Source organism: Anser brachyrhynchus (genome assembly GCF_964034855.1).
Source record: "Anser brachyrhynchus genome assembly, chromosome: 25".
NCBI classification, from domain to species: domain Eukaryota; kingdom Metazoa; phylum Chordata; class Aves; order Anseriformes; family Anatidae; genus Anser; species Anser brachyrhynchus.
Genome location: NC_137718.1, coordinates 7,465,091 through 7,489,684, shown reverse-complemented (window position 1 = coordinate 7,489,684; position 24,594 = coordinate 7,465,091). Strand labels below are relative to the sequence as shown.

The following is a 24,594-nucleotide window of genomic DNA, read 5'->3' as shown; positions in this document are numbered from 1 at the left end:
TGCCCAGCGGGTTTGGGCACCGCCGCAGACCCCGAGGGCGGGCGGCCCCGCCTGCTTAATTTTCGGGCTGCTAACGGGGTGTGTGTGTGTGGGGGGGGGGGATGAGCGCACCCTCCCCTTCCTCAGGCCACCCCCAGAGCTTTCGGGGAGCCGCCCGGCGCCTCCAGGCGCGCACCGGGAAGGCCCCGCGGGCAGCGGCCCCGCACCCCCCGCCTCTGCCGGCGGCCCCCCCGCCTTCCCCCCGCCCCTTCCCTCCCTCCGCCCCGCAGCCCAGCCCGGCTCTGTGCGCAAGCGTGCCCGGGGCCCCCCCCCGCAGCCCGGCCCCGGCTTAACTCCGCTCCCCCCCCGCCCTGCCCGCTGCGGAGCCCGGCACCCCCCGGCCGCCCCATGGTGAGTCTGCGGCGGGGGGCGTTGGGGTCGGGGGGGGCACGCGCTGGGGCTGGGGGGGGGCTGAGGGGAGGGGAGATCCCACCCGGTCCTACCCCCCCCCCCCCCTCCCTTTTCCTGTGTAAAAGCACAGCGCTGAAGGCGCTGCACAAGGCTGCGGCTGAGCCCTGCCCCATCTCGCCGGCTGGAGAGGTGAGGGGGGCCGGGGGGGGCGGCTGGGGGGGCTTTGGGGTGTGTGTGTGGGGGGTGCGGTGCAGGAAGCCCCCGCCGCTGCTGGGGGTGCGCGGGCAGCGGGCGGTGCCGGCAGCAAGGGCACAGCAGCCCCCTGGGCGCCGGAGGGCGGCTTTGTTGGCTTCGTTTTTCAAGCCCTTCCCAAACCGCTTTCTCCTCCGGGACCCGGTGCCCGAGCGTGGCGCGGCGCCCAGGGGCGGTGGAAGCCGCATCGCGTGCCCGGCGCCGGCAGCGGGGAGGGCGAAGCGGGGCCTTGCGCCCCCTGCGCCCGGGGCAGCGGCCCCCGGCCCGCCGAGCAGCGCCGCGCCTGAGAAGCCCCGGCCGGGCCCTGGATGGATGTCCCGACGTGCTGCTTCCAAGGAAAACGAACGAACAAACCGACCGACCGGCCCTGGACACCGCGAAATGTCCGTCTGACATCTCCGGGCGCTGCTTTCCGAGGGCGCACGCGGCAGCGATGCCAGGGCGCTTCTGGGGCAGGTCCTCGGGGTCTCCGTGCGAGCGCACAGCCCGTGCTCTGCGGGTGAGGCAGCGTCTGGGGGGCTCTGCTTCTCACCGCCCCCCAGCCGGGCTTTGGTGCTGCTCCAAAATGCTCCCAGCTGCCCCGCGGAGGGGAGGACGGAGCTGGCACCCACCCGACACGCTGGGGATGAAGAGCTCGGTGCCGGCCCTGGGCTTTGCTCTGCCCGTATTGCTAGCGCAGCGGCGTGGGCTGAACGGGATCTGTTTAGGCAGCAGAAGCCTTTTCCCACCCCTCGGCATCCCCCGTCCGCGGAGCCTGGGAGCTGCGGCTGGTGGGTGCGCTCCGGCAGTGCCTCCCGCCCGGTGACCCCAAAGCCGCATCCCCGTGCGCCCGGCCGGAGCGTGCCCCGGGCACCCTGGTGCGGGGGGGGGCTCGGATGTGCGAAAGCCCATCCCGCCCCATCGCGTGGGCCTGTTCTGCAGGGAGGGCTCATTCCCATCGGGACGTGGCGACGCTCGCTCCAAAGGCAGCAGAAAAACAACCAGCGGGACTTCTGCCCACCGAGCGTTCACCATCGGGTCTTTTGCCGCGTGAGCCGAAGGGGTTTCATTGTTCTCAGGGGCCTGGAGTGGAGAACAAAGGAAATCTTCCTCCGGGGGCTTTTGTTTGTGCTCCTCCGTGGGTTGCTTCGCTGGGATGTGATGCAGCCGGCCCAGGAAGCCTCGTGGCATTGCCTTGCTTTCCCTGCCCGGGTCACAGAGCCGGCGAGGGGCCGATGCTCGGTGCGTGGCACCTGGCCCTTGGGCTGCTGCTGGCTCCCGTCCTCCCCTCATCATGGTACACGGTGCGGGATGAGCTAATTAATGCCTGCCGGCGGCGCTTTAGGGAAAGCCCTGCTGAATTTACCTGTCTTCTCTGACGGGTGGCTCTGCCGGGATCTCCCTCCTACAGCTCCCCAGGATAAAGAGGCTTTCAGCCGAGCAGGCAGATTAAATCACAGGCTCTGTCAGCCGCCTTCGTTGAGGCTTCACGTGGTGGCAAGTGGCTGGGACACAAGGGACGCCCCACGCAAACCCCTGTCCGGCTGCAAAACCGACGGATCTGATGGCTTAAGGACACGTCCAAGCTGTAACGAACTCCCGGCGTCATTACGAGCTGTGGCTTGGGAGCAGCGTGGCTTGCTGGACTCTTCCTAACCCTTGTGCTTAATTATCTACATCATTAGAGGCTGCTTTCTGCTCCAGCTCCGGGCAACAATTTAATAGCAACTGCTACAGCAATGTGCTGAATCCCACAAGGACAGAGGGTAATGGCTCTGTAAATGTAAATACGCGAGGAGGAACGCTGTTGGCACAGGCAGGGCTCTGTGTCGGTGCTAACATCGCCTGCAGGCTGCCACAGGGATCTGTGCGCGGGGCAGGGACTGCCAGTGACCGCAGCGTCCTTCCAGCCCTGCGTCCCTTCCGTCCGTCAGGGGAAAGCCCCTGTTTAAGCCCTTTTACGACTTTGGAATGGCCGTACTGATGTCTTTGAGCCTGGATTTTTCCCGCTTGTGTCTTTCCCGTGCTTACAACCCGCGGGCGCGGAGGCGGGAAGCCCGGCGGCTCCCGTCGGGATGAGGAGCCCTTCCCGCGGAGGTGGCTTTGGTACGTGTCCCCTGCCAGAGCCCGGTGATGCTCACCCGCACGGTACCACGTGGCCCGGCCCCGACGTTGCAGTGAGAAGAGGAAATGATTTTACCGGTCACACCACTATCTGCAACTTCTCGTTCTTGTTTTTCTTTGAACTCAGCTCCCCACTTTACTCTTGCGCTGCTTGGATGCCTTGTGCAATTTCTTTCCTTTGGCTGCAGCCCCCGCGGAAGCGTGCGTTTGTTGTGTGTTTTCTAGGAAAATCCTGCGTCTTCTTGGAGGTGGGGGGGAAGGGCCAGTTCCTGCTGATCTCTTGTGCTTCCAGCTGCTGACCCCTTGCGTGTGACCGTGGATGGGGCTGGAGGTTTCCTCTGAGAAAGCAAGGGGCAGCCGGATGCGGCCGTGGCGGTGCCGCCGGGTGTGCTCGGTGCAGGAGCGAGCCCTGGCTGCTCTCGCCGACCTTGCTTTGGACTCGCTGCCGGCTGGGGCTTCGCTGAGCGAAGCCGAGCGGCTCCGACCTGCTGTGGGTGAAGGAGGCGCGAGGAAGGAGGTGGAGCAGGGTGCAGGTGGGGTCAGCATCACTTCAGTGAGATGCTTGGGGTTTTCCGAATGCCCAAACCACCGCTCTTACGTGCCACTTCTTTCTGTAATGTGGGCGTGGGTGTCAGCACAGAGCCAGGCGTTGTGTTTATTTTATTTTATTTTTTTTAAGGTGCATATTTATGTGTTAGCCATGCAGAAAGGCACGATGGAGGTGCCTTGGTGGGTGCACTGAACATTGGCTGCTCCGGTGGGGCTGGGGCCCCCCCTGAGGTGCAGGGACCTGTGCCGGGTCCTCTCGTCCCCCGCGTCGGTCGATGCCCCGAGGTGCTCAGGGGGTCCGGTGCTGCCCGGGGACGTGGGCTCACAGCTCCAAGCCCTGAGAGCGAGCTGCGGCTGGAGGAGCAGCCGGCAGGACTTCTGCAGGCGGTGCCATCGCCTTCGGCTGTCCTAAGGGCTGGGAGCCGGCCGCCTTGCAGGAATCGGGGCACCCTCGCTCCTGGTGCAGTCACGGTCGTTTTAAAGGATGCTGAGCTGGGGGAGGACCCTCTGACACCACGCCTGCAAAGTTATGTCAACAAATGCAGACTTCTTCCTTTTCTTTTCTTTTTCTTTTCTTTTTTCTTGGCGGGCAAATCAGGGAGCACAGAACCGCCCCAAATCACACCGCTGCGTCCAGGTAGGAGTGAGATGGGCGCAGGCTGCCTTTTGTAGGGGTTCGTTGCCGTTTGCAGGCTTAAAACTGCGCGAAGCCCTCTTGTTGCTGGCTCTCTGAAGGGGGCTTGAACCTGAGCTCACGCCGTTGGAATTCCCCGCTGTGCCGGGAGAGGCTCCTCGCCTCCAATCGCTTCCAGATGCCGTTTCCACTCCTTCAGCTGCTCCTCTTGCAAAATGTCTCCGGCCACCCCTCCCCGAGCTGCCGGTGGTGCTGGGGCCGGGCTCAGCATCCCTGGTGTGCAGGGACGCCTTGGCTGAGCCTGGCGTCGAGCTCCCTGCCCCCGGCTCACTGGGGTGATGGGATGAGCCTCTTTGGGCTGCGGAGCCCGGAGTCAGACCCCGCTCTGCGGTTTGTGCCAGGGCTGGGGCTGTGAAGCTTCTTGCAAAATTTCTGTCTCCTGCTGGGAGCGAGCGCTGCCGAGGAGGGGGCTTTGCTCCGCTGGGAGGTGCGGGGTTGGAGTGCGGAGCCACCGGCGTCGCGCTGGGTTTCGCAGCCCCAGGGTGATGCTGTCCCCTTCCCTGCGCGCCCACCGCCGCGGTGACGCTCGATGGGCGGCGCGGTGCTGGCGGGGACGCAGCTGAGTGCAGGGAGAGAGCCAGGCACCCTCTGCTAAGTAAGTGCGCCGGGCATGTTCCCAAAGCACGGAAATGCGGGCAGGGGCTGTGATCCCAGGCTGGCCGAGCCCTCTCCCTGCCGGCCTGCCAGCTGGGCATAGTTTTAATTTCCTTTTAAAAACACGAGCTGGGCTGGAGGCCGGGGCTGGCGGAAAGCAGTGGTCTGCCTGCAGCCGAGGCGCCACGGCCGGGGCCGGCTGCGTCCCTGCTGGGGATCTGTCACCGCAGGGACGCAGGCACTGAGCTGGGGACCGAGGCTCTGGTGGCGTGCCGGGGCTGGGGGCAGCACCGCGGTGCCTGCCCCAGGGCATTGGTTGCGCTTTGGGGGACAAGGGGAGGGCGGCTGGGGAGGACGAGCGTCTTCCCATCTTGGTGGGGGTGTTTGGGGCCCCCTGCCTCTGCTTCTTGCCGTTCTCAGCCCTATTTCAGGGGAGGGAACGATGGTGAGGGAGAGGAACCAAATCCACCTTGAGGGGCTTTTTTTTTTTTTTTTTGACGGAAAGCAGAGGGGGCACCGCTTTGAGGTTTTGCTGGGGAACTGGAAGTTTCGCAAAATGGAGAAATCCTCCTGGGGGTGGAACCGACTCCCCCAACCCCTGCTTGTCCAGAAACCAGGCTGAGACCCCCTGCCTGCAGGGGGCACGTGCCAGCCGTGCCGCCAGCCCGCAGAGCTTCTCCAGCCCCGCAGCGGGGCAGGGAAATGCCAGTGAATCGTTGAGGATGCCTGATTTGGTTCCTCGTCCTGATGCAAACTTGCATTTCTGGGATTTTGCTGATGGAAAACGCAGCTCTTGGCATTTTCCATCTCTCTCCTGGATTTTCCTCGCTGCGTGGTGCCCGAAAGCCTCGAGCCCTGTCTGTTTTGCTCTAAAGCTGCAGGCGAGCCCTTTGCTTCTCGGAGGGCCGAAGCGCCACCAATTCCCCGTTTGCTTTGGGTTTTGTCCCACGGCGCGCTCTCCCGTTTCGAGAGCCAAGCTGAAGAGCCCGCAGCCCTGCCAGGGACAGTTAAGCTGCTAATAAAACAGTCTTTAATTGTGGTGATTGTAAGGAGATTATTTCCCTGGCCCACGTTCAGCTCGGACAGTTGCTTTGCGTTGTCCCCTTCCCTTGCAGCCAGGTTTTCCTCCCCGGGACGTCGGGGCTGATTTTCCCTGGGGCGTTCCCGTGCTGGGTTTATCTCTAGCTTTGAGGCGGCCGCGGTCCCTGGTTCCTCCGTGGTGTTTGTGGCTTTTGGGGTGCTGGCTACCCGCAGCATCCGTGCTGGCCGGTTTCTCCGTCCTCCGCCCTGCCTGCACGCCCTCCCCAGGCACGTGGAGCTGGTTGAGCAATGCCATTGGCACCCTGCCTCCCTGGGGCAAGCCCAGTGTGCCCCGAGCTGGGTTGGCCCTACTCTGCGTCCCCTTGGGATGCCGCGATGCTGCTGGCCCGGGGTCTCCTCCGTCTGCTCGCCGCAGGGACCTGAGGGCCCCAGCATCCCTGGCCGGGAAGCACCTGAGGGTGCCGGTGGCGCTGCTTGTGTCCACCTGTGGCTTTTTGGAGGCGGCGAGGACCGTCCTGGCCACTTCCCTACCGCCGGGTCACGCCCAGGTGTATCCTCGGAGGGTGTCCAGCTCCTCTCCACTTCCTTCCCTCCGTAGGGCAGGGGACATGGGGGCAGGCGACTCCCCACGCCAGGCTTGGGAAGCTGCAAGCTCAGATTTTGCATCGTCCATCCCCGAGCGGCGCCAGCGCCTCCTGCTTTGTCCAGCCTGGGGCGTGCAGATGTGCGCGGAGCCGCCCGCGCCCGGCGAGCACCAGGAGCTGAGCAGCTTCACGCAGCGCAAGGAGTGAGAGGGACTGGGGCGAGAGCGGTCGGGAGAACTGGGGGGGCCGGGGGAGAGCGAGAAGTAGGGAAAATGCCCTGAGAGAGGGGATGCGGGGGCATGCGCCGCCGCCACGGACTGTCAAAAAGTGGAGAATTAGAGAGATGGAGAGCATGGGGGTCGGGTGGGCTGTGGGACGTGGAGATGGTGCCAAAGCTCAGGGGAGTGAAGGGAGGCGGGGGTTAAATGGAGCGCTGCCTCCTCGCTGAATTAAGCTGGAGAACAAGGCATCAGCGCAGCCAGGAACTGCGCCAAGGGCTGGAAAGTCCTCGGGCCCATCCCTGTATGATAACTGCTGCGGCTTCCAAAAAAAAAAAACAAAAAGGAATCACAAAGAAAGGCCTGGCTCCATCCCCCGAACGTGTTGTGGCCCGGGCTGGTACCTGGGCTCTGGACCCCAGCCCGCGTTCCCAGAGCAAGGCGCAGCTGCCGTGGAGCTGGGCTGCAGCTCTCCAGGCCTCATCGCTGCGTAATTAACAGTGTAGCTGCTTGATTCAATCTGCATTTACAAGTTAAATTGACAGATTATCTGTATTATGTAAATGCACATTTAAATCTTAATTATTTGCCTGGCTCTCCTCAATGCGTTGGATGTCTGGAAATCAGCCGCTTTGTGCTCGCTGGGTTGGGGATGCTCCTCTCGTGTAAGCACGGAGCTTTTCTAGGAAGCATCTGCGTAGAAAACAAAAATAGTCTTTTTTTTTTTTTTTTGGTAGCAAAACTTAATTTTAACCCCGGTGCCATGCTCAGCTGCTGCTCTGAGCGGAGATTTTTGCCTGATGTGGGGCACTGCTGGCTGCTGGGCGATGTTACGCATTGCTAAACAGGGCCGACTGCACCCTGGCTGCAGTTCCTTGTGCCTCTTCCTTCCCCGGCGCTGCTTTTTTGGGATCCCCGGCTGTCATTACTCCTGCGGCCGGGAAGTGGCCAGATGCTATCCTTGTTAAATAGCTGCTAAATGAATAATCTCCTGGATATCTCGTGCGCCATCATCGCTGTTGCCTCCGTCGCGGGGCGATAGCGATCGGGATGACGTGACGGATGTGCCGGGCTTGGAAACGCTCCTGCCGTGCCAAGCAGAGCAGCGGTGTCCGGGCGAGGATGATCTCACCTGGATCGTGTTCCCCTCCCCGCGCGGCTCTTGCTCTCCCTGGGGAGGTAATTTTAAACGAGGGCAATGGCTCAGTGAGGGTCTCGCGATGGCGCTGGAGCACGGACGGACGGACAGACAGACAGACGTCTGAGTCGGTTCAGGTCTGGCCGATGCAAGGAGGAGACTCGCTGGTGCTCGGGCTCCTCTTCCTCAAGAGGTTGCTTTGGGGGGGGGGGGGGGGGGGGGGGAAGCAAAAACATTTGGAGGTTTTTTGGCAGGGGCTGTTGAAAAGGCGGCGTGAGCGCGAGGAAACGCGATCCTTCCTCCCTGCCCCTGGGAGACGGAGCCGAGCCCGGGGGCAGCGGGGGTGGCACCGGGACTGGGTGCCCGCACAGCCCCCAGGGGGCCGGCACCACCGCGTGCCGTTTTCCTTCCAGCTTGGGAGCGCCGTGGGGAAGAGCAGCCTCACGGGGCGTGCGCTTCATTGTTTGATTTTTGTTTTTGTTTTTTTTTTAAAGAAAGCTACTCGATTCGCGATGAAGAGGGAGCGCAGTTTCCAGGAGCAGCTTGTCCTGACGGAGCTGGGGAGGAACAAGCAGTCGATGAATTAAAGATGGGTGGAAAATGAACAAGGGAAAGTGCAACCATCAGCTGGACGGGTAGGAAAACACCGAGCCCGTTCAGGGCTAAACAAATCATTAAGTGTGTGTCTCCTGCCAGGCACAGCAAGGAAAGCTGGGGTTGGGTTTATTCTGTAGCATCTCTGAGGGCTGCAGGCTGGGCATCAGCTCGTGCCAGCACTGCAGAGGGCAGAGATTGCTGATTTTAATCTTTAAAGCTGGGCTGTGCTGGGGAGGTTTTGGGGCAGTTGAGCTTTTGGCTCCCCGGGGAAGGCTTCTGCACGGCGGTGATGCCGTGTCCTCCGGTGCTGGCGCTGGTGGGTTTTTAAACGTTGTGAAACTCGAAGGTGCAGGGAAGAGCAGATGATGTGATGAGAGCTGCGGTTTGAGTCAGTCAGAGGGGTTGTGGTGCTGCCTTGAGAAGGCAGGAGCCGGAAACCACCGGCCATATAAGCCATCCGGAAAGGATGAAATACGTGGTGGGGGGTAAGGGCGAGCTGCCCCTCCGCACCGCCTTTGGAGGTTGTTGCTTGCACGCGGCATCGCTGGGAAGCACTCAGCACCCATGGGGAACGGGCGCGCGGCACAGCCTGCTAGTGCAGAGCCCAGGGAGGAAGAGGAGCAAAATTCGGCTCTTTTTTTTTATTTATCCCCGCTGTTGTCCATGGGGATGCTCCCCCCCCCCCCCCGTGCGAGCTGTAAGGACGTTCATTTCCTGGCCAGGTTAGCTGCGATACTGCGGCACGTCGCCTGCGGCACGTCGCCTGCGGCACGTCGTGCTGCCGGGGTCCCTCATGGTATGGCATGCCGAGATGGTAGCCCTTGGCCGGGGAGGTGCCCGAACAGTGTGTTTTTGCCAGACCTCAGGCTGGGAACAACTAATTGCGCTGGTTAACAATGGGAAGCCTTTGAGGAGAGGAGGACGCCAGGAGGTTGATGCAGGGAGCCTCCTCTGGCCCTTTACACCTGGATTTCCATGTGTGAGCCATCCCTGCTCCCTCCTGGGCTGCTCAGGAGGTGACGCGAGGATGCAGGACCCCGAGCAGGGCTGGAAAACGCCACAAAGTGGTTGTCCTGTGGGGAGAAACGATCATCTGCAGCTTGCCAGCATCCACCAGCAGTGATTGCTCCCGGCCCTTCTTGTTGAGCTGGAAATACCTGATTTCGGCAGATCCTCCTGGAGCCCTGCTCCTGCTGAGCAGTTTGGGGAGGCTGATGAGCCTTAATGGGCTTTGATCTGCTGTTACGAGCCTGCTTTGCTATGGGGTCTGCCATCCGGACGGACCCACCGGGGCTACTGCAGAGGAGGAGGCAGCCCCTTGGCCCCCCTTGCAGGTCCGAGCATCCCCGTCCTGGTGCCGTGCCACGCCGTTAAGTGCTTTAGCAGGAGCTCTCGGGGGAGTTTAGCCTCATTAACAAATCCTATAATTCATGGTTCTAAATAAAAAGACTCTGGCTGCTCTGGTCCTGGCTCGCCTCCCTGCCTTAGCTGCATCGCCCTGGGGCGCTGGCTCACGCCTGCTGCTCTCCCTCCGGCCGGGACACCACCGGCCGGGACATCACCGTCTGGTTATCCCGTGCTGTTTCCTGGGAAATGCAGGCGTGCCCAGCTGTTGCACAAAGCTGCTAATCCCCCAAAACACAAAGTCAAATCTGTGGCTGCTCAGGTGAATGCAGGGCTGGTTTGGCTGCTGGAAGGACGCTTGGGCAGGAGGGCTGCTTGCTAAACGGTTTGGCCACTTGCAGCGTGGCCCCAGGTGTGTCTGGCTTGGCTGTGGATTGTGGCAGGCTGTGCTTTATGTGCTCCCCGTACAGAAATGCAGGGTTTGCAGCTGGGTGAACCCCTGGCTTTTGCCAGCCCACCTGGGGACACCCCCAGGCCATTTTCTGTCCCCTCCATCCATAGGAGTGCAGAAAGGGGCTCCTGCTCACCCGGAGGGGACAGCATCACGGGGAGCATCTCCTCTCCTCCCATTCTCGCTCTGTCAGGCGCTCTCGTTGGTGGGGAAAACCCCCTCCAGCGGGGCCGGGGAGGGAAGCTGCACGTCCTTGCGCCGGTCCAGCCTTGCTCCCAAGGGCATCTGTGGAAAGCCCAGACCCGCTCCGCGCTGGGAGATGAGCACCGAACCCTGCTGATGGGAGAAGCTGTTGGTGATTTCCTTCCTTGCCTTAGTAAATACGCTTTCGCTTTCCTCTAGCTGGGATCTAAAATTAGCTGGGAGTTGCGCAAGTGAGCAGCGTGCGGTGCTGCGCCGCCTCTCCTAGCCCGCGTGCCCCAGGGAAGCGTGGCAGCGCCGGCGAGCACCGCGCCTCTCCCATCTGCCTTCCCCAGCTGCAGGGAGCTGGAGATACAGGGTAGGAAGAGCTAAGAGGAGCGGGGAGAGGACGCGGTGCCCCCCCGGTTACCCCTGCACAACCCACGGGGGCAGAAAGCCGCGCGCTCACCGCACCAGCGAGGAACAGCGGGGGCGATGTATGGGACGCGCTCCTGGCGCGATGCGTCGGACTTAGCCCTGGTGTCCGCGGTGTGTAGGAGCACAGGTAGGAAAGCAAGGAAGATGCTTTGCAGGGGGGTGCCGGGCACTGGGAGTTTTTCAGCCCCCGTAATCCCAGCACTCAGCATTTCCCCTCCGAGCACGGGCTGGGGCGTAGCGCGGTAGAAATCTTGGCTCCTTCGGCAGAGGGAAGACGTGGGACGGGCCCCACTCGCAAGCAGAGGGAAGAAAGGCCCTTTTGTTCGGTGCTGGTGAAATGGGATGTTTCGTCACCACTTTTTTTCTATTTTTTTCTTTTTTTTTTTGTTTTTTTCCCCTCCAAAACTGAATTCTGCCAAAATCGCCTTGATTTTTTTGTGAAGCGTTTTGGTTTTGATGGAATGGCGTTATCCAGTGGAAAACTCCAGGGTAGTGGCTTCGCCCCCTGGGACGGAAAGCTTTCCTCTGCAACCTGGGCCGGCTTTGCCTTGCCCCGTGCGAGCAGCTGCCGTCTCGGCCCCCTCTGGGACCACCCGAACCCCAGCCTGCGCTCAGGAGAGCGAGGCTGGCCCACGCACACCCCTAACCAAGAGCTGAGGGCGGTGGTGGGCTCATCCCAGCCCTTGCCGCAGGCTGCGGCTGGCTCCCTTTCCCCCTTCACCCCACCTGGCTCCTCATTAGCTGGGGTAATTAAGCCAGATGCAGAACAGCTGTCCCTGCCCTGCCGCGAGGAACGCGGTTTCTCTTTCCAAAGCGGCGCAGCAGAAGGGTTTTTGTGCATGAACACTTCTTGCGGGGGGTATTTTTTTTCTTCCCCAAACTGCCTGCGGTGGCAAGGATGCTGGTGTGGCGCCGGCGAGGATGTGGAAATTAGAAAGTTTGGGAAAAGCGAAGCTGGCCGCGAAGCCATGGGGCTAGAGAGAGCTGGAGCAGGGCGGTGCGTGGGGAAGGCACCCGAGAGTCCCGGGGGGCGGGCAGGGGCTGGAGCCCCCCCGCCTTCTGCAGGAGGAGGCATCACTGGGGACCTGCCAGGGTCTCTGTCCGCTTCCTAAAAGGCCGGGTGAGTCCCCAGAGGGGATTTCAGCAGGAAGGTTCAAGAGGGCTGGGGAAATCCAGCCGCCCCCTCGGTGGGGATTCCTCCGTAAAGCAGCCCAGAGAGGGGCCCGTGCCGGCGCTCGGGGGCGGGGGTGGCTCTGTGGCCATGCTCTGCCGCACACGATGGCTTGCCGGGGCGGCTCGGGGCAGCCCCGCGTGGCTCCTGCACCCTCGTAGCTACACAAGGGTGGGATCAGCAGGACCCAACGCATCTGCAGGCCGTCACTGGGATTTTTTGGGTGCGTGCTCCCCTGAAGCCGAGTGCATCCTGAGCGTCCTTTGCCCGCTGCCGTTGCGCTAAGGCTCTCCCCGTTTTTCCTTTGCCAGGGGAAGAGAGGATGGACCCGTAGACCCCCAGCCCTCGGAGACCCTGTCCCCTCTGCTCGCATCGCAAGGACGGACCGTAAGTATCCACCGCCTCCTTCCTGCTCCGCGTGGTCCCCCCGCAGCATCCCCGCGCGGGGGGCACCCGGTTCGGCCCCTCCCGCTGCAGGGGGGCACCCACTGGGGTGGGCTGGGGCCAGGGGGCCGTGGAGCAAGGCTCTGGGTGCAAACAGATGGGTGGGCTGCAAGCGCTGCCGGGAGGGTTACAGGGCACCCTTGGCTGCCGTGGGCGGCTCGAGAGAAGGGAGCGTGCGTGGGGGGTGCTCAGGCTCCCCGGTGCGTGTGGAGCCGAATCCCCCCAGGTGCTGCATCCCGGAGGCAGGGCTGGAGGAACCGATCAGGGAAGCTCCTGCAGGGGTTCTCTTACCCCAGCAGTCGCTGTTTGCCTGCACAGGACAGGATGTGTGTGCCGGCACGGGGGGAGCCCCCGTGGAAGCCGGGGGGCTGAGGTGGCGCTCGGGGGCTGCACGGGGGTGGGGACACTCGCCCTCCAAGGGCACGGCCCTCCCGCTTCCCACGGCTCGTTTCACCCCTTTTCCCCCCTTGCTGTGTTGCCACGGGGCGCGTTGGCTGGGAGCTGCCTCCACCTCCCTGGTGCTGTGGGGTCAGGGTGAGGCAGAAGCCCTCGAGGCACCCGCCGGTACCCCCCTGTGGCTCCCTGTCTCCCCCAGCTGTCCCCAGCTGGCGGCCCGCCAGTGAACGCAGACGGGATGCTCACCCGGAGCATTTTATTTTTGTGTAAAATAAGAAAAGAGCGATGAAAGCCAACGATAAGACCTCCTTGCTGCACAAAGAACCGAGTCGCGGCGCTCGCCAGCCTCAGGCGTCATCGAACAAATCCGAATGGATCAGACGGGAGCCGCTGCTGTCCTGCAGAGACAGCTCTGTGCCCCGCGGTGTGGAGGATGCCGGTGGCTGCAGGAGGGTCAGGGCGCGAATTTGGGGGAGGGGGATACCCCAAAGGCTTCAGGTGCTGTGGTACAGCCGCTTGTTACGACTGAGTTTGATCTCCCGAGCTGAAATCTGGCTTAAAACCAGCAGCATGGAAGAGCGAGTGGGTGAAACTTGTGGGAGGAGCAGCCTGGGCTGCTTATTTTGGAGACCTGCAGCCATGTGAACGCTCGTCCGACCCGAGCCTCTCCCCATGGGGCTATTTGCTCTTCTGGGAGAGGTCTCAGCGCTTTTTGTAATCGTGTTGAAGAGAAAATTTTGGGTTTTATTGACCCTGGATGTGCCATGGGCAGCCAGGGCAGCCCAGGGGTGACCTCTAGGTGCTGTTTGCCAGCTTCCAAATTGCCTTTGTCACAGGTAAATATTATGTTAACGCTCATCTGCCAACAAGGGTTTTTTCCCTATCATAAATCTTTGGTCAGTTTTTTGTTGGGCTGAGATACCACGGGCTAAGAAAACACTGCCTTCCCCATTAGAAAGCTATTGAGATTGTCACAAAGAGCATTTAAAACGGTCTGGGGCTCTTAAAACGTGATTAGTGGTATCTGCCCCAGACTTGTGGGCTGGTGGTTCAGCCACCCAAGAGGATCCCTGCGTTTCCTTCCCAGCTCGGAAAAACCCCGAAGGCCCTGCAGAAGCCGGCTGTGCTGCCGGTGCGTGATCGCAGCCTTTCTGCGGGGTTTTGCCGAGGTGCGCTCGGGATCCCACCAGCAGCTTTGAAAAGCGAGCAGCCCCCGGGGTGCAGGGCGCTCCCGTGCGCCCCATCACCACCTCCGTGTAATTTCCCTCCGTCCCTCCTAGGAGCCAAGCCTAAGGGGACGGCTGCTGCTGTCCCAGCTGCGTATGGGGTGCTGGGGAGCTGGCTCTGCAGCAGGGAATCTCCCCATCCCTCCTCCTCTACCCGTGGCCAGGTCGGGGCGAGCAGTGGGAAACAGCCTAAAAAGCAGCGTTGCCTGGCGGGGAGATGGCTTTTCTCACACCTGGGGCTTCTTCCACCCGAGCATGGGGTGCAGAGGTCTCACCATGGCAAACACCACGCTGCAGCTGGGTTATGTGGCTGGTTCGGTGCCGTGCAGCCGTCTCCTGCACCTCTTTTTGGCAAACCAGCTTGCATTTCGTGCACATCCCCTCGTCCGTAGGAGGGACGGGCATCTCCTCCCGGGTGGGAGCTTCTTGGTCGCAGAGCCGGGCGTCGTGGGGAAGCTGATGCAACGCGGGTTTAATTCAGCCTGGATTTAAGCGGCAGCCAGCAGCGCTGGAGGTGCGCAGGAATTACAAGAGCAACTCTTGAGCCGTTCCCTCTCTTGTTTCAAGCACCGCAGGGGGAGAGGTCTTGGCAGCGAGGGTGCTGCCCAGCTGCCAAACGCCCTGGCAAGCTGGAGAGCCGGGGGTGCCGCCTGTCGGGTGGCCCCGCCGGGAGGGGAGGGCGCGGGGGGCTGCGGGGGCGGCGATGGAGAGGCCGGGGCACGCAGAGGCAGCGTGCCCCCAGCCAGGCTGCGTGGGGGGATCTGACATCTGACGGATTCCTCTGGTAATTGGGGCCGTAAATCCCGCAGAAAGCTGTTTGATTCCGGATCAGCGCCTGAGCGCTCCCCTGCACTGCGATGCGTGCGCCTGCTGCTGCCAGCACCTGGGGCTTGCGGGGCGGTTTCTTGTTAGCTCGCCTCTCCTGGAGGTCTCGCGGCGCAGCTGAGGAGGGGGGTGAAGAGCTGGGATCAAAGCCCCCCCACGTGGGTTTGTCCCTCTGGGGAGGGTGCGGAGCTGTTTTGGGGCTCGTGGTGGTTCAGCGTGCGGGTGATGGATGGGGGAAGTGATGGTCCAGCTTGGGGCTGGGGGGTTTGTGCTGTCCCGCGTGTCTCCGTCAGGTCTCCGTTGCTAAGTGTGAGTCCCTGGGGGCTGCCAGCGCATCCCTTCCTTGGTGTAATCCCCTCCAAATCCACCTCTGCTCCAGTTTCATAAAACCCCACGTGTTTCTGGGGTGACCTGCTGGGGATGCTCGTTCGTGTTTGGCAGCACAGGGGAATTTGGAGCAGGAGGTGCCCCTGCTCCCGCCGAGGCTGGGGACAGTGGGAGGTGTCCTCTCGCCGAGTCAACCATTGTTTTCCGAATTTCTGGGTTACCATGGTAACACGCAGGTACGGTGTGTTTCTTGGGGTGGTCCTCGGCTGCTGGTGGGATTGCGTGGCGCCGGGACAGGGTGAGGGCATCACATTCCCTCCAGTGCTTGAAATGTATTTTTTTTTTTTTTCCCCCAAACGTGGGCTGGGAGCAGCGTGGCCAGTGCCTGCTGCCGCTTTGGTATTTGCAAATCCAACACAGCAGAAAAACGCAACCCTGGAAAGCATTTGCTTTCCACTTTGCAGCTTGCTGTGATGCTGAGCCCATAAATAAGACGCCGGGGTGCATCCCAGCCCAGGCTCCAACAGCTGGGTACCCCAAACGTGGCGGGGGAGCAGAAAATCGTGCCAGGCGTCACCCGGGAGGTGCAGCCGCAGGGATGTGTGGGGGCAACCGCTGCAGCCCCGAGCCCTCCTCCTGCTCTCGATGCTCTGAAATCATTAATCGCCTAATTGCGGTCTGGGCAGGCGTAACGGCGGGCAGGGAATCGCAGCGTGTCGTGACAGCAGCAATAGCTGTTTTGTGCCCGGCTGCTGCAGCTTGCAGGGCGCAGAGGGAACAGAGCCCCTTCGCTTTGTGTCCACAGGGGAGTTTGCGTGCAGCAGGGGGCTGGCACTGTGCATCCACCAGGTACAAGCCCCACGGGGCTTCCTGATCCTTGCAAACGTTTTGCGCTTCCCTTGTGCGCTCATCCGTTTGATCCACGCTGGTTGCTCTTTGTGCTGAGTTGGGGCAAGAAACCCTGCGCTGAGGTTTTAACCCGAGGCGAGGGCGATGCTGGCGTGGGGCTGGGGAAGGGGAGACCTGGCTGCGAACGCAGGCGATGCATCTGGCGGCGGCAGCGCTTTCAAGTACTCCGAGCGGCGATAACGTTCAGCCTGGGGGTGTTGTGGAAGTAAGTTGTGCAGACATCAAAGAAAGGGGTTTTTCGGCTGCCTCTTTGAGGAGAAGCCCCAAATCTCGCCCCGCCGGCCGGGGATGCTGCGGGGCCAGCGGGATGCTGGAGCATCCAGCCACGGGACGGGACGGGGGAGCTGGCTGGGTTCGCTCACACCTCCACGCTTTGGGGAGTTTGGGCTGCGGATCTGGCACTGCCAGGCTGGGGGAGGCTGAATTATTACCAGAGCCCCTCCTTTGTGGCCTTGGCTGGGCGTGCTCTGTTTTGCTCTGCATTCCCCAAACTGCTTCAATGAGCAGTGCTTGTTTTCCTCGGAACTATTTAGTTGTGTTTGTCTTAGATTAGCTTTGCATAAGGCCCAGCTTGTGCATACAAGCCTGAAAAAAGGATCATAAAGCCTGGAAGGGGAAAAAAAAAAAAAAAAGTATTTCAAATAAACCATTATGTAAAAGCAAACAGTGGGGGTGAGAGCTTGCTTTCCTGGTGTCGGAGCATCTCAGGCCGGTGGGAAGGAGAAGCCACTCGCTGCACGGCTTGGCTGCCTGGGTTTGGTGCTGAGACAGAGCTTGGAAGTGGATGGTGTGTGTGTGTGTGTGTGTGTGTGATCAATTCGGGCCACAATGCCCAGCCCTAGGCTATAGCATTGGTGCGGGGGCACCCGAGGGGCATCCTCAGCCTCCAGCTGCACATTTTCCCTCTGCGATTCGGTGGCTGGTTTTTGCTTGGAAAAATAACCCCAAACAAAACTCTTGCAGGCTTTTTACTTTTCCTCTGATTTAAATCTGTTTATTTTTCGCAATCACAATGGGGGAAGTAGTGAAAGCTGGGGGTGCTTGCTGTCCCGATTGCTGCCTGGGTCCCTGGGACCCTGCCCCCACTGGGCTCTGCTTGGCCTCAGAGCCAGGGGATCCCTTTGCAGGGGACACGCAGGGACTTTGTCCCCGAGCAGAAGGCATGCGTCAGGCTGGGACCTGCCATCTTTTCCTCCCTGCTCGCTCTGGGCCTGGGGATGCAGCCGTGTCCCTCTGCCTCCCTTCAGATTCCTATTGCATCCCTGCTGCTCTTGCAAGGAGGGGTTTGCAGCCCTCATGGGGTGGGATGGGTTTTCCAAGTGTGTGGGGACTGCTGGCACTGTGAGCTGGGGGCATCCTTGGTTTTCTCATCCTTCCTTTAAAAATTTTTTTTGGGGGTATTGACACCAGGTGTTATCCAACAGTTTATCTGTATTTTGTGGAGGAGATCAGATCCAGCACGAGACAGGTAGTTTCCCAAAGCGCAACACCTCTTGTTCTCATCCCTTATCACCAATATCGAATGCAGATAGTTTTCTGTGCTTTATATCTTGCCTTGTTGCTTGCAGCACCATTTAGTTGTGCTCACTGCTCTTTCTTTACCGGTGCTGCTGATAAGGGAGGTAAGAGCCTGGCTCCTGCGGGTCCATCTTGGACCCTGCTTCCTCTTTTCCTTCCTTTATTTTGCTAGTGATGCCCCGAAAGCCCCAGCAAACACCAGCTGCACCATCACTGCTGCGCCAGGCGGGGGCCGGGTGATGGGTGGCCACGCTGGCGCTTCCTGGGGCAGGGAGGCGCGACGTGCCCTTGAGCGGCGCTGGGTGCCCTCCCGTGTGACTAATCCCTCAAGCGCCTCCTTGCCCTCTTCCGAGAGGCAGCTGGGGACAGGCCGTGCTCGTTGCGGGGTGCCCGAGCCGAGCCGTGCCCGAGGAGCTGCCGGGAGCCCGTCTGCGTGTCGCGGGTGGAGCGGGAGCCGTCCCCGGGGAGCGATTGATCGGGGAGCGGGGCTTCCTCCGCGTCCCCTGCTCGGCAGGTGGTGCCCGAAGCTTCTCCCTCCTGGTAAGTTCATTCTGCATCGCCGCAGCTCCGTTGGCACCAGCGGCCAGCCCCGGTGTTTGCGTGGCAAAGGGGTGGCTCGCCCCGCTGCCCGGGAGGGGGGCTGGTCCCTCCTGCCTGCTGTCACACTTCCATCTTTACGATAAGTCTCTTTTACAAAGCCTCTGGGCTTTCTCCAACACTGGCTGTGATGCTGTGAGAGCCACTGGGATGTCCAGAGGCATTTGGGGAGGATGGCCAACACCTGCCAGCATCAGCAAGATGGAGATTTTGAGGAAGTATGAGTTAATTAGGGGGCAGTGTCGGGGCATGAGCCATCACCGAGCACCCAAGCTGGTGATCGGGGCTCGCTCCGCTAGCAGGCACCCACCCCGTGGCAAGTGAGCATCACGCACCACTGGGGAGGGCCTTGTTAGTCACTTCAATTAGCCACAGGAGGTGGCTAATTAGGGAAGCCTCCAGCTGAGATGCTCCCGCATGACCCGGGACTGGCTTTGACCACAGCCGTTTGCTGGCTTCTTCTAGGAGCACGAGGGTTTGGAGGAAGAAAAATTCACCCCGTTTCCAGTGCTGGTGTGTGTGCTAAGCTTACGGCCCCCCTGCCACGGGGCTTCCCCGGGCTGGGATGCTTGGATCGAAGGCGTTGGAGGTTTCCCAAGTATGTGACGTGCTTTGCTCTGGGGCTGTTTTGCTGCTTCTGTGCTTTCTGCTTGGCTCGGTGGGGCCGGGCTGATGCAGTGGTGGTGCTAGTTGAGTGCCCGAGCTCAAAATTCCCCCAATTCCCCCAAAGTCACGTGTTAGCGAAGGATGTGCTTAACCTCCCCCAGGGTCATCGCTGTGGGCACCGAGGGTTAGAAACTAACCGAGTGTTAGGGCACGTTGTGGTTCTGCGATGTGAGCTGCAGGCACAAGCTCACTTTTCCTCTTTAACTCATTTTTCTTTCTTAATCTCTGCGTTCATCCGTACGGTGGAGGCTCCTCGGGAACCTTTTTTTAATCTCTTTTATAAACTCCGGGTGAACCAGCTGTAGAAATGAAACCCTTGGTGGATGTGGGTCAGGGAAACCCGTATTTAAGTGGGAATAAACCAGGGGGCAGCCGCCTGTGGGGAGGTGCGGATGGGTCCCGCTCCTCCCAGCTGGAGGTGGTAGCGCCTTGCGGCGTGGGATCCCCTGGTGGGCAGGGGGAAAGCCTTCCCCATGCTGTTTTTTGGGGAAAGGCCTGGTTTTGCCTGGCAGGTCTGACCCAGTGCTTCTCTCTCGCCTTGTTCCAGGTGACCGGCGGCAGCCGCGATGAGAGCTTCGGCCCTCGGCTGATGCCTGCCCTGGCGATAAAGATGATCAACAAGTCCCGTGAGTTCCTGCTGCATCCCCCCAGACCCCTGCTGTGTCCCCCCCCCTTCCTTCCCCAGCCTGCGTGTGGCGTCGAGGCCTTCTCCTCGGGGATCCCCAGCAGGGATGGAGTCAGGGGCCCCGGAGTTTGCACTTGAACCCAGGCCCGTCGGGGGGCAAGGTTGCTGTCGGCTGCAGCTCTCGCAGGGATTTTCTTCGGGTGCGACGTGTGTCACCGGCACAGCCGCGGGGGAGTGAGCGCCTCAGGGTGGCCTCCGCGGCGATGCCTGCGCGGTTTGGGGACAGGCTCACGGGGCTTCGCTGGGGGCTGCAGCCCCTCCGTCTGGCAGGGGTGCTGTTTGGGTGCTCCCCCTTCTTTGCCTGCAAACACAGCCCCGTACCCACGCACGCTTGGTTTTCTTTTCTCTCCCTCCTCCGCCTGCCCTGCCACTGGCCCCCCAGAGCCCAGCACCTCTTGGCACTGGTTTGGGGCTGGGGGTGTGTGCCTGTTTGTGGCAGGCTTTGCCCTTCGCTCGTTTGTCCTTTGCGTGCACCGTGCCAGCATCCGCATTGCTCCTCCAGGTGTCCCAGCCACCCTCGGGTCAGTGTTCGAAATATGGGGTGGAGCGCGGGTGCGGGCACCAGAAAGAACAACATGTTTGTGTCGCTTTTGACGCAAACCGTGCCAGTCGGCACGAGGAAGAGAGGTGGTGAGCTCTCAGCCTGGCCCAACAAACCTTTGTGGTTTGGACTCCTGCCCTTGGAGGAGCCGCTCTTCCTGGGGACTGTGCCAGCAGGGCCCCCGCCGCTCCCTGGGGACGTGGCTGGGCACGGAGAGAGCGCGGCGTGGAGGGAGGCGTTGGCCAAAGTCAAACCATCTGGGCGATGGGTCTGCCAGGACGTCCTCAGAGCCCGGGGGGATGCCGCCGCATCCTCGGGGCCTGCTGGTCCTGGTTGTTTTGTCCCCAGGGGCGCGGTGCCGGCTGGCTCCAGGGTGTGAACATTTGGGAGTGCGGCACACGAGGCCAGGAGCACCTTGTGCAGCACGTGGCTGTGGCGGGGACTGCAGGCGGGCGCAGAAACTGAAATGTTTCCTAGTGCTGACATCCACTGGCCATGCTGAACATTTCTGTCAGGGGTGCTGGAAAGCCCACGTGCTTCATGCCTTCAAAGCTGGGCAGGTTGTAGCTGTGCAAAAACCTGATCGAGGAGGAAAATCCCTTAGGAAGGGAAGAATGTCCTGCATATCCCAATTTTCCTTCTCTTTCACCCTTTTCCTTGCAGCCTTCCCTTGGTATTGCCACATCCTCCTTTCCCTGTTTCCCTCCCCGCTGGGGGGGCGCGGGGCCAGGCAGGGTCTTGTCCCCTTGCCAGTCCGCAGCAGCCTGATAACATTTTCTGTTCCCCTCTCTCCCGGCACACAGGAGGGAAGATACTTGGAGTGCTGGCACTGTTTCTGGTGATGGTGTGGTACTCGATATACCGGGAAGACAGGTACATACAGCTGTGAGTGTATTTTTTAAAGTTTAAGGGCCTCCTGCCCTTTCCTTTGCTCTTGGGGCCAGGAGCATCTTGGTCCCCGGCAGACCTGGAGCCCGTCCCTCGTGGGGGACAGCTCGCTCCCCACGTCTTGCCGTGGAGACAACTGGGAGAGGCCCGAGGTGGGGTGGCAGTGCCCTCGGCCCCTTCTGGAGGAGGGGGGCAGATGCCAGGTCCCCCTGTAGTCCCAAAGGTGCCCAAACCCCCGTGGGCTGGACACCGCCAGTATCCTGCCGGCAAGGACGTGGGGTGTGATGTGCCCCACAGCCGGGGTCTGTAGCCAGTTCTGGTGTTTTCCGAGCTTCTGGAGGTGGGTGACAAAGGGAACCCTTTTAACTGGCACTTCTTGTAACTACTTCCCTTGCAGCTTTTATTTCCCCATGCAAGAAAACAAGACGGTGTGCCCTGTCGGAGAGGTGGAGAGGAAGGCGGCACAGCTCATAGGGAAGTGAGTAACGGGGAGGGGGCCTGGGGGCCGCGGAGCTGGGCCCACCCCCTCGGTCTCACTGGCCCTTTGCTCCTTGGCAGCTACACGAGGGACCACCCGCTCTTCTTGCAGCTGAAGGACTACTTCTGGGTGAAGACGCCGTCGCTCTATGAGCTGCCCTACGGCACAAAGGGCAGCGGTAAGAGCTGCGCGGCCGCCTCGGTGCCCGGCGGGCCGGACATCTGTCTGTCCGTCCGTCCTGCCTGCCTGTCTGTGGGCTTCAGCTGCATGACTTGCTTTGGGGTTGCATTCACATGCATATCTGTCCGTAAAATCACCTCCAGGTTGATCTTTCTGGCTGTTTTTCGTTCCGAGCAAGCTGTGTCAGCTTGTGTTGAGACTTTAGGGTGTTCCTGCTTCCCCACATGTGTGTTCCCTACAAAAGGAGGGGTACATGTTTTATTGATCCCTGCTGAAGGATGGTCCGGGGGGCTGGGATTAATGCCCATATAGAGCCTGGCGGGTATGGGGCAGGCACCAGGGCATTGAGGTGGCCATTGTCACCTTCCCCTTGCCATTGCTTTGCAGAAGACGTCCTCCTGCGCTTGCTGTCGGTCACCAGTTACTCGCTCCCCGAGAGCATCCAGAGGTAATGCTGGGGAGGGGTTGGGGTTTTTGTGTCTCTTTCCACGACTGCTCTCCTCGAGGGAGCAAATTTGCATGCACTGTTGTGCGAGGGGTGAACTGTCCCCTTCTGGCTCTGCTTGCCTGGTGGCATCACCAGAGACCTGGGGACCAGCTCAGTGACCTGGGGACCAGCAGGCACGCAGGGATGGTGAATGGAGCACGGGAAGCTTTGTAGTCTGTGCAGCACAGGGTCAAAAACCCCTGTGAGGGTTAACGACCTCTTGTTGAACACATCTGGTTCAGAGGGTGCTTTTTGCTCACAGCCTGAAGTGCCGGAGGTGCGCGGTGGTGGGCAACGGGCACCGGCTCCGCAACAGCTCCATGGGGGAGACCATCAACACGTACGACGTTGTGATCAGGTACAGCCCTGGGCGTCTGTGTGACGTCCACCCCTGCCCAGTGCCACCCGCAGGTGCTGAGCACGCGTCGCTTGCTGCCCGATGTCCCCACGTCCCGTGTCGTCTGTCCCCGTGCCCCAGGCTGAACAATGCCCCGGTCCACGGTTACGAGCAGGACGTGGGCTCCAAGACCACCATGCGCCTCTTCTACCCCGAGTCAGCCCACTTCAACCCCCGGACAGAGAACAACCCCGACACGCTGCTGGTCCTGGTGCCCTTCAAGCCCATGGACTTCCAGTGGATGGAGGCCATCCTCAACGACAAGAAGAGGGCAAGTGTGGTGGGGACCTGGGTCCACCATGCCCCCGACCGTGCCAGGGCCCAGCTCTGCCTGGATCCCGCCCGCTGCAGGGGATTCAGCCCTTAGTGGGAGGGCAATGGGCATCTCCATCCTCTTGCAGGTTCGAAAAGGGTTTTGGAAGCAGCCCCCGCTGATCTGGGATGCCGACCCGGAGCAGGTGCGCATTCTCAACCCGTACTACATGGAAGTTACTGCTGCTAAGCTGCTCAACCTCCCCATGAAGCAACCGCGGAAGGTCAAGCAGGTGAGGGGGGGTGGCTCCGCATCTGTTGAACGTCTCGAGCGGTGCCGAACGCAGGCTGCTTTGGGGTGTGTGTGTGTGTGATCATTAACAGGCTCAAACCTGACAAAATGACGCTTTGTGGACGCTCCAGCCCTGGAAGTGCTCAAGGCCAGGCTGGATGGATGGGGCTTTGGGCAACTTGGTCTGGTGGGAGGTGTCCATGCCCGTGGTGAGGGGCTGAAACCAGAGGATTTTTAAGGTCCCTTCCAACCCAAACCAGCCTGAAATTCTGTGCTGCACCCTGGGGGAGGATTGGGTTTTCCTAGAATCACAGAACAGCTTCTGGTTTTGGGGCTGACCCAAAGGCTTCTCCGTCTCCTTCCAGAAACCAACCACGGGGCTGTTGGCTATCACCTTGGCTCTCCACTTCTGCGATCTGGTGCACATCGCGGGCTTTGGGTACCCCGACTCGGCCAACAAGAAGCAGACCATCCACTACTACGAGCAGATCACGCTGAAGTCCATGGCTGTAAGTGTCCCCCCCTTTCCACTTCATGTCCGTGACCTCCCCCCCCCCCCAGTTTTACAGCCCTGGGGAGCGGGAGGGCTCGGATGAAGGTGTGGGGGCAACTCAAAGCTGTCCTGCGCTGGGGGGGCCGACAAGGCGGGGTGCTGGGAGGAAAGGGCACGGCTCCCCTCGGGTCTCACCACCCTCCCGGTGTCCCGCAGGCTTCGGAGCACAACGTCTCGCACGAGGCGGTGGCCATCAAGCGGATGCTGGAGCTGGGCCTCGTCAAGAACCTCACCTACTTCTGACGGCGCTGGGGCCGCGCAGGGACACGTCCCCGTCTCCCCCACCTTGCAGCCCCCCAGCGGTGGCCCTGGAGGAGCCGGGGGGAGGAGGGGGGGCAGAACATCGTCACCACCGCCCCTGGACGCTGGGAGCAGGGTGCAGGGGGCTGGGGCCGCGCTGGCTCGCGGGTCCCCGGGGGCGCAGGGAGCCCCTCGGCTCTTCCCCCCCCAGCACAGCCAGGGAGGGGACGCGGGGACGCGCGTGGCACCACTGCCGGTGACTTTTCTTATGGAAACACTGAAGATAACGAGGACCTGAGGGGGGAGGGATTTTGGGCGTAGGTGGGGGGTGGGGATGAGGGCACGGGACCTCCCTCCCAGCGGGACTGGGGGGCACACAGGAGCCCCTCTCTTTAATTCCCTCGTATTCGGACGAGGGCCCTGAGGAGGGGCTGATGTGGGGGTCCTGGGGGCGTCCCCTGGGTGCAGGAGCCTTTGGGGGCTGAGTTGCTGCCTCCTCCCTGCCCTGGGCACCCCAGTATTTAATTCCTTCCCCCCCCTCCCACTTTTTTATTTTCTTTTTACGTGTTGGCCCAGCCCCGTGCCTTAGTGCTGGCGCGGGGGCTCATCCCCGCAGCCCCCCACCCACGGTGCCTGGTGTCGGGGTCCAGGGTGGCCCGTGGTGGGGTGAGGGGGACGGGACACGGAGGTGACTCGGTGCGCATTAATTTAATTAATTTAAAAGATTATTTATCGTGGGGCCTCCCCAGGTGCACTTCTCCCAGTGGCCTTGGGGTGGGGGGGGTGCTTTTGGCTCCAGGGATGCTGGGATCAGGATTTGGGGGCTCCCCCCCTCTCCCAGGGGTGCCTTTCCCCACCTTGCTTGCCTGGGCCCCCCCCGGTCCCCGGTGAGGCTGGGTCCTGCAAACCCCTGGTTTGGGGGGGGGGGGGGCACCCTGAGACCCATGGA

General features: G+C 61.5%; 1 protein-coding gene across 11 annotated transcripts; it reads left to right on the top strand.

Annotated features, from left to right (window-relative positions):
• The first annotated feature begins 252 nt into the window (after nucleotides 1–252).
• On the top strand, nucleotides 253–24,370 carry ST3GAL4 (ST3 beta-galactoside alpha-2,3-sialyltransferase 4). 11 transcript variants are annotated; one of them, XM_080567543.1, is made up of 14 exons: nucleotides 291–390; nucleotides 8,058–8,198; nucleotides 12,056–12,131; nucleotides 18,452–18,584; nucleotides 19,200–19,278; nucleotides 20,682–20,751; nucleotides 21,164–21,244; nucleotides 21,325–21,422; nucleotides 21,812–21,872; nucleotides 22,174–22,269; nucleotides 22,390–22,579; nucleotides 22,710–22,853; nucleotides 23,218–23,361; nucleotides 23,562–24,370. In XM_080567543.1, exons 4-14 carry the CDS (start codon nucleotides 18,552–18,554, stop codon nucleotides 23,646–23,648), a joined length of 1,083 nt encoding a protein of 360 aa, XP_080423669.1. In that variant the 5' UTR covers nucleotides 291–390; nucleotides 8,058–8,198; nucleotides 12,056–12,131; nucleotides 18,452–18,551; the 3' UTR covers nucleotides 23,649–24,370. The 11 variants fall into 11 exon arrangements, with proteins under 11 accessions (XP_080423664.1, XP_080423659.1, XP_080423661.1 ...); XM_080567538.1 differs by lacking the exon at nucleotides 18,452–18,584 and having other exon boundaries at nucleotides 253–390; XM_080567533.1 differs by lacking the exon at nucleotides 18,452–18,584 and having other exon boundaries at nucleotides 253–390; nucleotides 20,682–20,763.
• The last annotated feature ends 224 nt before the right edge of the window (nucleotides 24,371–24,594 follow it).

Excerpts from the sequence above, each read along its gene's own strand:
- ST3GAL4 (XM_080567533.1), top strand. The coding sequence starts at position 8,164 with ATGAACAAGGGAAAGTGCAACCATCAGCTGGACGG. Across the intron at positions 20,764-21,163 it reads GAAGACAGGTACATACAGCT|CTTTTATTTCCCCATGCAAG; the intron begins GTGAGTGTATTT and ends CTTCCCTTGCAG. Across the intron at positions 22,580-22,709 it reads TCCTCAACGACAAGAAGAGG|GTTCGAAAAGGGTTTTGGAA; the intron begins GCAAGTGTGGTG and ends ATCCTCTTGCAG.